The 15,345-nt window shown below is 43.8% G+C and overlaps 1 protein-coding gene and 2 pseudogenes across 3 annotated transcripts in view; 1 reads left to right on the top strand and 2 right to left on the bottom strand.

The window, feature by feature from the left end:
* Positions 1-4,692, bottom strand: part of MCUB (mitochondrial calcium uniporter dominant negative subunit beta) — a 127,989-nt gene extending 123,297 nt beyond the window's left edge. For 2 of the 3 annotated variants that reach the window (XM_074396559.1, XM_039468186.2), the window contains exon 1: positions 4,528-4,692. In XM_074396559.1, the coding sequence (XP_074252660.1) occupies positions 4,528-4,626 (99 nt within the window). In that variant the 5' untranslated portion in view covers positions 4,627-4,692. Of the gene's footprint in view, positions 1-3,940; positions 4,143-4,527 lie in introns of those variants that run through there. The other variant, XM_074396560.1, reaches the window with a different exon arrangement.
* A 3,211-nt stretch (positions 4,693-7,903) lies between these two features.
* Positions 7,904-8,679, bottom strand: LOC101054067 (cell division control protein 42 homolog pseudogene; annotated as a pseudogene).
* A 1,400-nt stretch (positions 8,680-10,079) lies between these two features.
* LOC101054390 (protein SET pseudogene) lies at positions 10,080-11,397 on the top strand (annotated as a pseudogene).
* The last annotated feature ends 3,948 nt before the right edge of the window (positions 11,398-15,345 follow it).

Below are 15,345 nucleotides of genomic sequence, written 5' to 3'. Positions count from 1 at the left end.
AAACAGTTATTACAAACACTAGGTAAAACTACCACTCTATTGACTGCCTAAGATCATAAAAGGGAATTTTTCAACCATTGACTATTCTGACATTGACAAGACTTTGTTCAATGGTGTATTTATATTCCCCTGGTAAAACAACAAAATGGCAATTTTAGAGAAGAAAAGAACTTTCAGGGCCAATTAGACAAATCTCCTTGTTTTGAGAAGGGGACAAAACAGGCCCAAATAGACTGAATGACTCAACTAAATTCACAGAGCTAAGTGGTGGTAGGACCAGGTTAGCAGGCATTCATGTGTCCCGTTGCTAGCCTAACACCAACCAAATTAGCTGCTCATTTCTATTCAATGACCCAAACGCATTTAGTTTATATAGCAGATGTTAATCAATATGTACCTCAAGGTTTTCTACCTTAGTTTCACAGGTACCTCATTCAACAAATATCTTTCTGCCAAGACGCAAATGATTCCCCAGCTTAGAATATATGTAAAACAGCACTAATACCATTTAATTATAATAAAAAAGTAAAATCTAAATAACATCAAGCACTAACGCTTAAATACTGTGAAGGTGGTAATGTTTAATATTTAGTAGACAAGCTGGTCTAGCACTACTTTGAGATCAAAGCATCAATGTCTTTTCCATACTGTAAATACAATTGCCAACACATAACCAACTTGCTCTCCTCAGGAGAGGGCTCTGAAGCTAGTTTTATAGAACACAGGGCACCAACTGCAAATACAAGAGAATAGTAGGAACATGTCAAACAAGAACGAATGTGTTCATTACATTAAAAGATGAAAACAATTTCTAAATTGATATCTTATGGTGGAATTTAAACAGTCATATACTTTGTTTTTAGAAGTTAAAAAAAGGCATACTCAATACTTAAGCTGCTCTGCAAAGTGCTTGATGCAAAAATTTTTTAAACATAGCTTATGTAGGGACTCAAATGCTGTATTAGGGACATGAAATCATATCAGGGAGTTTCTCAGTCTAAGTAGCAGAAAACCCAAATTAAGAAAGGCACATTTAGGCAGAAGTTTTCTGTTTAGATGTAATTCACCAAGCACCATAATTACTCAAAGCTGAGTCCTTGTGCACAGAAACATCAGCAGGAGCCATGGATTGCCCTGACAACCACTAGGCTAGAGTGCTGACAAGTAGAGATGCTGCCAATGGAATGTGATTATGGCCACCAGGCCATGCCTTGGCCAAAGATAATACAATATGCTCTTGCTCTACTATGCTTCAGACTAAATGTGTTCTTTAAAAAACAATTCTGTATATCCATGTCAACAGCCTTTTTCCCCTCACCCAGAAAACACTGGCAGACAATTGCTCATGGACCACATGAGGGATAAGAATTGTGGATTTTTCAAAGTTATTAAGTAAGGCACACTCACAGGAGTGTGAAAGACTTCAGAAAGACCAATTATAACTGGGAACACTTACTTGAAATACTGCTTATGACAAGTCCTTGCAAGCCAGGATTTTATTAGCTGTCAGGTCACAAACTACTTGTTTTTCTAGCTGCTTCATAAGCTCTAGGGGTCTGAATGTTTGTGGGAAAAATATATAGAAATCATACTTGCCTTTAGCCACAGGACATTTCATATCAAGTGGGAAAACCACAAAACAGTGAAACCTTAGAATGAAAAATGTCCCGATAGCCAGGTGATGATTTGCAGAAAATGGTTTAGTAGTCCTAGCTAAAAAGTCCTCAAGAGGCTGGGCGCGGTGGCTCAAGCCTGTAATCCCAGCACTTTGGGAGGCTGAGGCAGGTGGATCACGAGGTCGAGAGATCAAGACCATCCTGGTCAACATGGTGAAACCCCGTCTCTACTAAAAATACAAAAAATTAGCTGGGCATGGTGGCTCGTGCCTGTAATCCCAGCTACTCAGGAGGCTGAGGCAGGAGAATTGCCTGAACCCAGGAGGCGGAGGCTGCGGTGAGCCGAGATCGCGCCATTGCACTCCAGCCTGGGTAACAAGAGCGAAACTCCGTCTCAAAAAAAAAAAAAAAAAAAAAAAAGTCCTCAAGAGCCAGAATATTTCTATCGGTTGCTTCATGGTAAAATTTAAAAGCTGTATATAAAGAAGCAGATTCAGGCCGGGCGCGGTGGCTCAAGCCTGTAATCCCAGCACTTTGGGAGGCCGAGGCGGGTGGATCACAAGGTCGAGAGATCGAGACCATCATGGTCAACATGGTGAAACCCCGTCTCCACTAAAAATACAAAACATTAGCTGGGCATGGTGGCGCGTGCCTGTAATCCCAGCTACTCAGGAGGCTGAGGCAGGAGAATTGCCTGAGCCCAGGAGGCGGAGGTTGCGGTGAGCCGAGATCGTGCCATTGCACTCCAGCCTGCGTAACAAGGGTGAAACTCCGTCTCAAAAAAAAAAAAAAAAGAAAATAAAAAAATAAAAAATAAAAAAAAAGCAGATTCACAGGTTTGATTCGCCCCCACCCTGGGGGGGGGGGGGCGGGGCGGGTCTTTTATCAGACCAGTAAAATGATGCTTGAAGCATTTCCACTTCTTAAGTTCTGAAAATTGTCTTTACAGCTGGACAGCTGGCTTAAAACAAAAATGTGCAAATTGGAAACATTCAAACATAAGGCTTCTTAGGATAATTCCTAGAGGCAAAGTACTAACTACTGTTTCCCTGTTATTAGGCCATTTTCTTTTAAAAGGGCATCCACATTCCTGCTAAGGTATGCAATGGCACCACCCCAGACAGCATCTGATGGGAATTATGGAGAAAAGGGTTTGGAGTTGATAATTTAAGAAAGGACAGGCAGTCCTGGGATTCATAAAAATGCTACTCAACGTGTTAGATGGGCTTCATAGAAAACACTTGGGGCCAGGTGCTGGTGGCTTACACCTGTAATCTCAACACCTTGGGAGGCCAAGGCAAAAGGATCACGAGGTCAGGAATTCGAGACCAGCCAATCTAGCCAATCTGGTGAAACCCCGTCTCTACTAAAAATACAGAAATTAGCCAGGTGTGGTGGCACGTGCCTGTAATCCCAGCTACTGGGGAGGCTGAGGCAGGAGAATCGCTTGAACCCAGGAGGCGGAAGTTGCAGTGAGCCAAGATTCCGCAACTGCACTCCAGCCTGGGTAAGAGAGAGAGACTCGGTCTCAAAAAAACAAAAACAAAAACAAAAAAGAAAAAAAGAAAAAGAAAAAGAAAAAGAAAACAATCACCTGTGTTTAAATGGTGTGTGAAAAGTGTTCCTTGTATTGGGTTGTTTTAATGTTTAGCGTATCTTTGACTAGGAAATGCAACACTTATAGTAAAAGTACAATCTTTAAAAGTGTAAAAAGCCTACCTCTCCAATGACTTTATAAGTCTACCATTTTCCACTGTAAGGCGTTTGCCCCTTTTCTTACATTTAGTAACAACATGGCCTTCCTCATTCTGGTTCAAACATTACCAGAATTGATTGTTTAAATGCATTAAATCCTCTGGGCACAAACGCAATGAAAAGGAATAAAAATACACTTATATATTCCCTGCATCAATTGAAAATGAAGCCCTGAGATAGAGGAAAATGGGGAAAAGAAAAAAATAAAAGAACAAAATAAAGAGGAAGTGAAAGTGACTAGAGAATAGCACTGCTTACTTTTGGCTTTTTCCCTTTAACAATCTGAAACTAATCTAACAGTGCGGGGGAGGAACAAACTAAAACTCAGAAACGGCTCCCTCCCCAACCACACACAGCCTGAACGCTTTTTTTTAAAGGCTGTCTTTCCTCATCAGGGTAAGCGTTTGGGCTCCCGGGCTCCCGTCGGGCTCGATCGTAATCCTAGTTAAACGCGGCGCTTTCCCCTCCTTCTTGTGTCTTTTTTGGTGCACATCCTCTCCCTCCTCCTCCTCCAAGCCACGGTTCTCCACAGACCACAACACAACGGTGTCGGGCCAACTGTTACTCACCAGCCGCACACTCATGATTCACCCATCTCTCGGGCGTCTGAACCAAACGCGAGTTTTTCTTCCCTCCGGGAAAGGGAAGTGCTCGCCGATTTCAGGATGGAAATTTCACTCTCCTGCGACCGTCCTCACTCAGGATAGTCACTGCCCGGACCATCGTTTCCGACCCCCTTAGGGGCTCGGGCACCGACCCCTGGGAGGGAACCGGCCCCCCGCGCCGCGGTTCCGGAAACTTACCCCTGCCTGCCCACGGGCTGCAGCGCAGAAACTGCCTACCGGGTTATTCTGCCGCTCCCGGGCCGAAGTCTGGTGGTCCCCGCACCCCATCTCCGCCCGGGTGAGGCGCCCCCAGCCGCGGCGCTCTGGTTTCACCTTCCCGGGGCGCGGGGTCCTGACCTCCGCCCTGGCCTCCGTGACCCACGTCTGCCGCCCGGCCACCACCTGTGGGGACCTCCCGGCGCGCTGAGCCCGGCAGCCAGCAAAACGCAGGCGACTGCTCAGCCGCTCGGCTTTGGCTCCCGCCGAAGTTGCCCGACGCAAACTTTGCACCCGCCTACCCCGGAACGCCGCGGCCCCGCGCCCGCCCTTACCTGGGGCCACGGCGGCAGCGGCCACGGGCTCGCAGGGCCCCAGGTGCCGCGGATCGGCAGCAGCCGTGCGCGCCACAACCCAAGGCCCCTCGGGAGCATCCTCCCGCCCTGGCGCGCGGCTCCTGCAGGCGTCAGCGGCGCATCCTCCCGCGGACTGGCTCCTCGTCAGCGCCCGGCGGCTCCGCGCTGTGGGCGCTCCCGCCCTGCGCCTCCCCGCCCCGCCTGCCGGCTCCGCGCGCCGCGGCTCCAGCTGGGGCGGGCGGGAAACAGGGTGTGTCCCCGTTTCCACTTGACGGCTCTCTACGCATCCGGGCGCAGAGCTGTTTTCTTTCCTCCGACCAAAAAAAAGAGAGGGAGCCCGAGAACAAACCGGCCTCCGGATCGCAGGTGTCGAGGACCCCCTCCTCCTCCTCCCGCAGAAGGCCCTCTGGAATGAACAGCAGCAGGCGACGCTCGCCGCGCGAGCTCTCGACTTCAAAACTCGCCGTTAATTCATTCCTGGGGGCTGCGTGCTCTGAGCGCCGTTTTCTCCATGCAGCTCGCACGGGGAGAGAAGTGGGGGATGAGAGGAAGAGAGCGTCCGGCAACTGCAGGGGGCAGGGCCGCTCCGGAAGTTGGTCTTCGCCCGGGAGCGGAGAAGACGCAGCTAGGCGGGTCGGTCGAGGCCCCCCACCTCGGCGGCCTCCGAGGCCTGTGCTGGGGGCTGCGGTGCTGGGTCCCCGCCCAAGGGCGAGCGCGGCGCCAGGCGGGCAGCCCCGGGCCTGTCCCTGCGGTTTGCAGTTCACGGAGAGCGGCCCGAACGGTAGCTCTTTGGGAAAGTATCTCCCACACAATTGGCTTCTGTTTTGAAGCACGTTTGTCATTGAAGAAGCTTCGGAACCGGAATTGAGTCCTTCTAGCAGCTGGGAAATCGAATGCTTTGTTTTGAGACTTCTTGTTTTTGAACACAAACCAAAAGCATTTAAGAGCAACCTAAACCAAGCTTTCGCACAGCTAGCTTACAATAGGGTTGTTAGATAAAATATAGGATGCCCTGTTGAATTTTAGCTAAATAGTGTTTTAGGAGAAGCATGTCTCAAATATTGCATGGGTCACATTTATTCTTCTAAAAATGAAATATCGGTTGTACTTGTACTAAGTTATTTGGTGTTTATCTGAATTCAGATTTAACCGGGCACCCCGCATTTTTATCTGATGAATTTGCAAGAGGCTTCAGTTAGTCAATCAAAGTTGGCAAACATGCAGCAAGTGGCAAATCACTCCTGGCGGTAGTCTCCTTTCCGTATTGAAAAGAGAAAGAATCGGAAGTTTCTACCGTAGTAAAGACTTCATCACCATTAAAGACTGATTCACCTGTGTTAACTAGCGTCTGTCTTTCAAAATACAGTTGCCCTAGATGGATAGCGCGACACATTAAACTTTTAAGTTCTTATGGGAAGGTAAATTACCTTGCCTGTATCTTTTGCTCCGATTAGCTCCAAGTAAATGACATGTGTATTGTTTTTATTTTTTTGTTGTTGTCGTTGCGAAGGGTTTTTGAAAGTAAATGAAGCGCCGGGCGCGGTGGCTCAAGCCTGTAATCCCAGCACTTTGGGAGGCCGAGGCGGGTGGATCACGAGGTCAAGAGATCGAGACCATCCTGGTCAACATGGTGAAACCCCGTCTCTACTAAAGGTGCAAAAAATTAGCTGGGCATGGTGGCGCGTGCCTGTAATCCCAGCTACTCCGGAGGCTGAGGCAGGAGAATTGCCTGAACCCAGGAGGCGGAGGTTGCGGTGAGCCGAGATCGCGCCACTGCACTCCAGCCTGGGTAACAAGAGCGAAACTCCGTCTCAAAAAAAAAAAAAAAAAAAGTAAATGAAATGTGTATTGTTTTTGTTGTTGTGAAGGGTTTTTAAAGTAAATGAAATGTGTATTTTTGTTGTTGTGAAGGGTTTTTGTTTAATACATCTGGAAAGGATGCCTATACAAAGAATTGAGACATGAGAAAGCATTGGTTCAGCACTGATGAACTAGGTTTTGAAAGGTGTAAAGATTACCTAAACATTTTTGGAAATTGGAAACTGCAACTAAAATAAGCTGATAAAATCTCTAACACTTGAGAAGAGTCTTGATCAGAATCTTTCCATGATTTTTATTAAACTAGAGCGCCTCATCTGGCGGCTGTAGGGTTCCTCATCTGCGAAACAGAAGTAAGGGGATTCCCCTGATTGATGCCATGTTGTTAAGTATTCTACCCATCCCCACCACACCCCAGCTTCTTCACGAAGCAGGTCTCCATCCTCATAACTTGAGAGGGTGTGAATCGTTCTATAGACGTCAGTCCTCTGGTACCACCCTTCACATTCCCTCTACATACCAGGTCTTCAGCTGCATTCTAGAAACACCATAGACTGTTGATTGCAAATCTATAATAAGCATATAAGACAATGACTGACAGGGAAAATTTTTTTTTAAGTTACAAACTCAATCCACTTGTTGCATTTCAAAGGTGCAATTTATTCATCAGTGAAAGAAGTTAGAAATTAACTTCCCCAAAAATCAGCAACTGGCAAACTACCTTGAAAGTCACAGTCACATTATTTAGTGGATCCCAGAAAAGAGCAGTTGCAAGACAATTTCCACCCACTTTCACGAGTTTCATCAAATACTGAACCTACTCAAAGGTGGAGATAAAAGGCAAATTTCAAAAAGAAATACTAAATAAGGCATTTACTATATTCTTTCCTAAAAGCACCCAGATAAGGAACATGTTTTCTAAACTAGATCTAGGAAGTCGCATATGGAATCAATCTGTCTTTCTCCTCTTATGGACTGATCACTGGTTAATGAATTTAAAAAAAAAAAAAAAAAAGACTAAAAAACAAGCCATACAAACACTCCCCCTCCAAAAAAAGAGGAAAAATAAAACCCCACTAAGATTCCCCAGATTACTCTCCAGAATGGAGTCAGGGAGCAGATTCAACAATTCCAATTAGCCTGTTACACAGTCATCACAAGCATGACTTGCTTTTAAACAGAAACAAAATTGTTTTTTAAAACAAAAACCAAAAATGAGTACTGATTACTTTTCTAACAATATACAATTACTCAGAATTAACTAGTATTGGGAAGGAGAAGGGGGCCATACCTATAATCCCTGTCTCAAACGGATGCATGTGGGTTGATACAGTGTATTTCTCATTATTGCAAAAATGAATTTATACGTATTTTGAATTTTGATTGGAATCTTGCTGTCTTGCCCAGGTTGGAGTGCAGTGGTGCCATCTCGGCTCACTGTGGCCTCTGCCTCCCGGGTTCAAGCAATTTTCCTGTCAGCTTCTGGAGTAGCTGGGACTACAGGCGTGTGCCACCACACCCGGCTAATTTTGCATATTTAGTAGAGATGAGATTTCACCATGTTGGCCAGGCTGGTCTTGAACTCCTGACTTCAGGTGATCCACCTGGCTCGGCCTCCCAAAGTGATGGGATTACTGTCGTGAGCCACAGCACCTTGCCGAATTTTAATTTTTAATCTTTTGTTAGATTTAAACATTTATTTTAGTATGATGGTTACATCAGCAGTGCAGAAAGGGCTTTGGAGAGATGCTCATAGCATAACAGGGTTGCAGCCCTTCTTCAGTTCTGGAGGCTCCAGGACAGCCAATAGTGCTTTGTCAAATCCATTCTTTAGGTCTTGCTGTGTGAGTGCGGGACCGTCCATATACTTGATAGCCTTCAGGTTTCGGGCTGGCTTTTCATCAGTCTCTGGAGTGACAGGTTTCTGTTTGTTCTTGGTGATTTTCTCAGTAATAGATGGATCATCTCTGAGATCAGTTTGGGTCCTGACGAGCAAGAAAGGAGGCTTTGGACAGTGGTGAGTTACCTCAGGCACTCACTTTTCTTTCACACTTTAACGTGGAGAGACCATTGAGAAACAGACTAGACATATACCTTTTGTGGTTAACTCAGCAGTTATAATCTGTCATAATCCTCTTGCCCTGCAGTATTAAAAATTCAAGAGTATATGGCTCTGCACCAATTATACTGTGAGTGCATAGTTGTCAAAAACAGTCTGTATGTATTAGGATGGAAATTTGTTGTATAGGATATCAGGAGACATGTTTTACTAACAGCTTCATTAACCACAACAATGCACTTAATTGTCTGCATTGCTGAAATAGTTTTGTATCCACTTTAAATATTTCAAATCTGATGCTGACCTCAGCTTCTTCAGAAAAGAGTTTTATTAGGAAGGAGGGAAATGGAGAAGAAGGGGAGGAGATGCCCATTTTGCAGCACAGAATCTGGCCGCAAAGGTGGGATCAGCAAACTACTGTGGAAGAAGCTCTGGACACTGCAGATAGAGTGAGTTTACTGGGGAGGCACTGTATACAAAGTCACTCAGCACACATAGCTGTTTTGGGTGCACAACAAACTTTCCCATAGTATATAGGACTCTTTTTTTTTTTCTTTTTTTTGAGACGGAGTTTCGCTCTTGTTACCCAGGCTGGAGTGCAGTGGCGCGATCTCGGCTCACCGCAACCTCCGCCTCCTGGGTTCAGGCAATTCTCCTGCCTCAGCCTCCTGAGTAGCTGGGATTACAGGCACGCACCACCATGCCCAGCTAATTTTTTGTGTTTTTAGTAGAGACGGGGTTTCACCATGTTGACCAGGATGGTCTCGATCTCTTGACCTCGTGATCCACCTGCCTCGGCCTCCCAAAGTGCTGGGATTACAGGCTTGAGCCACCACGCCCGGCCAGTATATAGGACTCTTGATGAGACAAAACGATTACTCAATGTGAGCTAGTTCAGAAGTATTACTTATATGTCACAGCCTTTTCACATTCGAATCTCTGATCTTGCTTTTCAAAAAAAATTTTTGTAAATGGCTCTATTAAGGTTTGATCTATGTATCATAACTTTCACTTATTAAAAGTTATTTTTGGCGAATTTACAGAGTTACGCAACAGTCACCATAATAAATTAGAACATTTCCATCGCTCTAGAAAGATTCCTGAGGCTCATTTGCATCACTCTCCACTCTTATCTCCAGCTCCAGGCAACTACTAATCATCTACTTTTAGTCTCTCTAGGAACCAAAGAGCAAGCTGAGTTAGAGATCCATTTACTTTGGGTTTAGTGGGATATTTTTGTGTGGCTCACGGTCATTTCCATGTATTGTTAAGGTATTGCTAGCCATGCCAATGTAGGAATGGCTTCCAGGAATACTCCTGTTATCCACTGGGCCTCCCACTTGGTTTGAATTTTAATGGTAAATAGAGAAAGATATTCCTTTTCCCTATTCTGCCTCCAGGTCCTAGACCTCCATTTCTAATAGTCATAAAGAGCTCTGTACCCATTTGAGAGTACATATTATTTCAAACACATATGGATGATTCACAGTGTAATGACCACATAGTAGGCCTCAAAGGAAAACTCTAAAATGACCTTAAACTTTTTAACATATAGGCTATGTTAATGAAATTAAATAAAAGAAATTAGAGTGTTCCGCCTGCTTCCTGACAAGCAGGGATACTGGTGGTCAGGTTCTTCGGCTTCCCTAGCAGCATGGCCTCCAAATGCCAATCTCCCCTCCTGCCTTAAAAGAAGACACCAAAATCACATCCTGCTCTGAGACCAGAGGAAACCTCAGCCTCCATAGGCTTGCTGAAGCAGGGCAAAAAAGAACAGCAAGAAGCAATTAAACACATTGATGAAATATAAAATGAAATAGATAGACTTAATGAAGAAGCCAGTGAGGCGATTTTGAAAATAGAACAGAAATACAACAAACTCCGCCAACCATTTTTTTCAGAAGAGGTCAGAATTGATTGCCAAAATCCTAAATTTTGGGGTAACAGCATTTGTCATTTATAGTGTCTGCACTGCTTGGGGAGAAGACGAAGAGGGACTGCATTATTTGACCATAGTTGAAGTGACAGAATTTGAAGATATTAAATCAGGTTACAAAATCAATTATTATCTTGATGAAAGTCCTTACTTTGAAAATAAAGTTTTCTCCAAAGAATTTCATCTGAATGAGAGCGGTAATCCATCTTCAAAGTGCACTGAAATCAAATGGAAATCTGGAAAGGATGTAACGAAAGGTTCAAGTCAAATGCAGAATAAAGCCAGCAGGAAGAGGCAGCGTGAGGCACCAGAGAGCTTCTTGACCTGGTTTATTGACCATTCTGATGCAGGGGCTGAAGAGTTAGGAGAGGTCATCAAAGATGATATTTGGCCAAACCCATTACGGTACAACTTGGTTCCCAATATGGATGATGAAGAAGATGATAATGAGAGCCGGGCGCGGTGGCTCAAGCCTGTAATCCCAGCACTTTGGGAGGCCGAGGCGGGTGGATCACGAGGTCAAGAGATCGAGACCATCCTGGTCAACATAGTGAAACCCCGTCTCTACTAAAAGTGCAAAAAATTAGCTGGGCATGGTGGCACGTGCCTGTAATCCCAGCTACTCAGGAGGCTGAGGCAGGAGAATTGCCTGAGCCCAGGAGGCGGAGGTTGCGGTGAGCCAAGATCGTGCCATTGCACTCCAGCCTGGGTAACAAGAGCAAAACTCCGTCTCAAAAAAAAAAAAAAAAAAAGAAGATGATAATGAGGAAGAGGAGGAGGAAGAATTAGAAGATATTGATGAACAAGGGGATGAAGATGAAGGTGAAGAAGATGATGATGGGCCGGGCGTGGTGGCTCACGCCTGTAATCCAAGCACTTTGGAGGCCAAGTCAGGTGGATCACCTGAGGTCGGGAGTTCAAGACCAGCCTGACCAACATGGTGAAACCCGGTCTTAAAAAAAAAAAAAAAAAAGAAGAAGAAGAAGAAGATGATGATGAAGGGGAGGATAGAGAGGAGTATCAAAGAGATGAATAATAGAACACTGATGGATTCCAAGCTTCCCCTTTTTAAATTTTCTTCAGTCCCTGGGGCAAGTTGTAGTCTGTTGTCTGTTTTTTGTGCGGTCTTTTTGTTGTTGGCTTTTTTTTTTTTTTTTTTTTTTTTGCCTCTTGTACTCATTCACCCTGTTCTTGACGTCTCTTTTCTCTACACCAAGGCTTTCAATTTATTTGGGAGAAATACCTTGAGCAGAATACAATGGGAAGAGTCTCTAGCCCTTTCTGTGTGAAATTCATTTTTATCCCTTCCTGTCTGAACAAAAACTATATGGAATCAATACCACAGAGCTCGGTGGGAAAAAAGAAAAACCTGCTCCCTTCGCTCTCTGGAAGCTGGAGGGTGCTAGGCCCCTGTGCAGCAGTACATAGAATTCTAGCTTCTTTTCTCCTTTCTCTGTATATTGGGCTCAGAAAGTACACTGTGCCTGTATGTGAATATGGACATTTAGCATTGACCAACATATATCTGTCTACTTTCTCTTGTTTAAAAAAAGAAAAACTTTTAAAAATGGGGTTACCAGGTACAGTGGCTCACACTTGTAATCTCAGCACTTTGGGAGGCTAAGGCTGGCAGATCACCTGAAGTCAGGAGTTCGAGACCAGCCTAGACAACATGGTGAAACCCTGTCTCTACTAAAAAAAAATACAAAAATTAGCTGGGCTTAGTGGTGGGCACCTGTAATCCCTGCTACTAAGAAGGCTGAGGCAGGAGAACCTCTTAAACCCAGGAGGCAGAGGTTCCAGTGAGCCAAGATCACACCATTGCACTCCAGCTCCGGTGCCAAGAGTAAAACTCCATCTCAAAAAAAAAAGGGGGAGTTATGGATCAGTAAAGGGTGGGTTTGAGACGTTTGGGTGGGTTAAGTGGGCATTTTGACAACATGGCTTCTCCTTTAGCATGTCTAATTGTGATGTTTGACAGACATCCTTGCAGTTTAAGATGAGACTTTTAAAATAAATTCTCTCCTAATGATGACTTGAGCCCTGACACTCAGTGAGAGAATCAGAACCTGTAGGATCTCATTTGGAATTGACATTCTCTATTGTAATTTTGTTCCTGTTTATTTTTAATTTTTTTATTTCACTGTAAAGGAAAGATGATGCTGTTTTAAATGTTAAAAGTGTATAAATTGCTTTGTTACAATAAAACTAAATGTGTACATACACAACAAAATAAAAAATTAATGAAAAGATAAAGCATCATTACCCCATCTTTACCACTGGAATTTAAGTACTTTGACACATGTATAAATATTAATAGATTAAATTACCGATAAATGGAAGTTCAGAACTATTTTCAAACTGAATACCAAAAAGGCACTTAATATTAAAATCTTTATTACTCAGGAAAATGTATAGTGTTAAATGAATTTATGAGGAAACAGAAAAGGCTGAAAATAAACTAAGCTTACACTCCAAGAACCTAAAAAAAAGGCAGCAAAAATATACCTAAAGGAAGTAGGAGGAAGGAAATGATAAAGGTAGAGCAGAAAATGAATCAAATTTCCTCTGCTCTTCCTCTATAGCAACCACCTCCCCCAACAAAAAAAGTAGAGTGAGTCAGTAAACCCCAAAATTGTTCTTTTTACAAGGGACTCAGATAAAAAAAAAAGCCTGAAACAAGAATGAAGAAAAGAGAAATAAGAAATATATAAACATAACAGAAAGGATAGAAAAAGCTAACCTCTAATAGTTGTTTACATCAATCAAGTTACAACTATCCGACTTGGCTCAGAAAAGAGACCCTGAGCCTGGCGCAGTGGTGCGTGCCTGTAGTCCCAGCTACTCGGGAGGCTGAGGCTGGAGGATTACTTGAGTCCAGGAGTTCTAGGCTGTAGTGTGCTATGCCAATCAGGTGTCTGAACTAAGTTTAGCATCAATATGGTGACCTCCAGGGAGTGGGGGACCACCAGGTTGCCTAAGGAGGGCTAAACTGGCCCAGGTCAGAAATGGAGCTGGTCAAAACTCCCGTGCTGATCAGTAGTGGGATTGCGCCTGTGAATAGCCACTGCACTCCAGCCTGGGCAACATAGCGAGACCACGTCTCTATAAAACAAATTTTTTTTTTTTGAAAAGAGACCCTGACTAGATTAATAGTCATTGATTGAAATAGTGGTCAATGAGCTACCTGGTAGAAGGCCCCTAGGATAGATAACACCTAACTTATACACCAAAATTTTAGGTATTTTATACAAACTGTTCCAAATCATTAAAACAGATGGGAAGCTATCCAACTCATCTAATAAAAGTAGCATAACGCTAATAACAAGCAAGCAAGCACCACAAAAGCTAACTATAGACAAATCTTACTTATAAAAGTAGGTGAAATAGATCCTAAATAAAATATTAGCAAAGAAACCTAGTACTGTAAGAATAACCAAGTAAGTATTAATCCAAGCTGCCATAGTTAATTTCCAAATTTCAGGGCAATGTAACCTTCTCTTAATCCAAATATCTTCCACCTAAACAATCTAGGGAGCTGATTTTTTTCACAAATTGTTTATTTTGTCCACCCTTGCCTTCTTTTTTTTTTTTTTTTTTTTTGAGACGGAGTTTCGCTCTTGTTACCCAGGCTGGAGTGCAATGGCGCAATCTCGGCTCACCGCAATCTCCGCCTCCTGGGCTCAGGCAATTCTCCTGCCTCAGCCTCCTGAGTAGCTGAGATTACAGGCACGTGCCACCATGCCCAGCTAATTTTTTGTATTTTTAGTAGAGACGGGGTTTCACTATGTTGACCAGGATGGTCTCGATCTCTTGACCTCGTGATCCACCCGCCTCAGCCTCCCAAAGTGCTGGGATTACAGGCTTGAGCCACCGTGCCCGGCCCACCCTTGCCTTCTTTAGCTTCCTAAGATAGGTTTGCTGAATTCATCTTGCTAAGAACAGATCAGATCGCAACTTCACTCCAAGCCATTCAATGGGTTTGCACCTCTCTCCCAGTGAAACCTGAAGCCCTCACCATAGTGTGGAAGGCCTTGTAAAACGTTATTGGCTGCATTAACTTCTACTTCCTGCCAGTTAGCCCTTACTCTGCTTTTTTTCCCGTCTTAGCATTTAATCATTACCTAACACAACACATACTTTTAAAACCTGTCTCCCCTAACTGGAATGTAAGCTCCATGTCAGAAGGTTCCTTGTCTGTTTTGTTCACTGCTCTATCACCAGCACCTAAGTAGTAGGTGCTCAAATGTCTGCTGAATAAATTTAATAGAACAATAATAAAACAGGATTTCTAAGTATAACTGCAACACTTTTAGGCTGGGCGCCATGGCTCATGCCTGTAAACCTAGCAATTTGGGAGACCGAGGCGGGTGGATTGCCTGAGTTCAGGAGTTTGAGAACAGCCTAGGCAACACGGTGAAACCCTGTCTCTACCAAAATACAAAAAATTTGCTAGGCATGGTGGTGTATGCCTGTAATCCTACTCAGGAGGTTGAGAAAGGAGAATCGCTTGAACCTGAGAGGTGGAGGTTGCAGTGAGCTGAAATCGCGCCACTGCACTCCAGCCTGGGCAACAGAGGGAGACTCTATCTCAAGAAAAAAAACTACAACTACCTTTAAAAATAATATGAACACACATACTTGTGGTTACTAGTGCATGAGGATTTGCCAAACACTGTTCTAGGCCGATGGTAGAGTGATGAATAAAAAAGATGAGCTTCTATATTCGCAAACTATGTATCTGACAAAGGACAAATATCCAGAATTTACAAAGAAATCAAACAAATCAGCAAGAAAAAATAAATAATCCCATCTAAAAGTGGGCAAAGGACATAAAGATAATTCTCAAAAGAAGATACACAAACAGCCAAAAAACATATAAAAAATCCTCAACATCCCTAGTTATCAGGGAAATGCAAATTAAAACCACAATGAGATACTGACTTACTCCTGCAAGAATAGCCATAATTAAGAAGTCAAATAG

This window comes from Saimiri boliviensis, chromosome 3, assembly GCF_048565385.1.
Source record: "Saimiri boliviensis isolate mSaiBol1 chromosome 3, mSaiBol1.pri, whole genome shotgun sequence".
Taxonomy (NCBI): Eukaryota; Metazoa; Chordata; class Mammalia; order Primates; family Cebidae; genus Saimiri; species Saimiri boliviensis.
The sequence above is the reverse complement of the archived record's forward strand: the minus strand, read 5'-3'. Positions and strand labels throughout refer to the sequence as shown.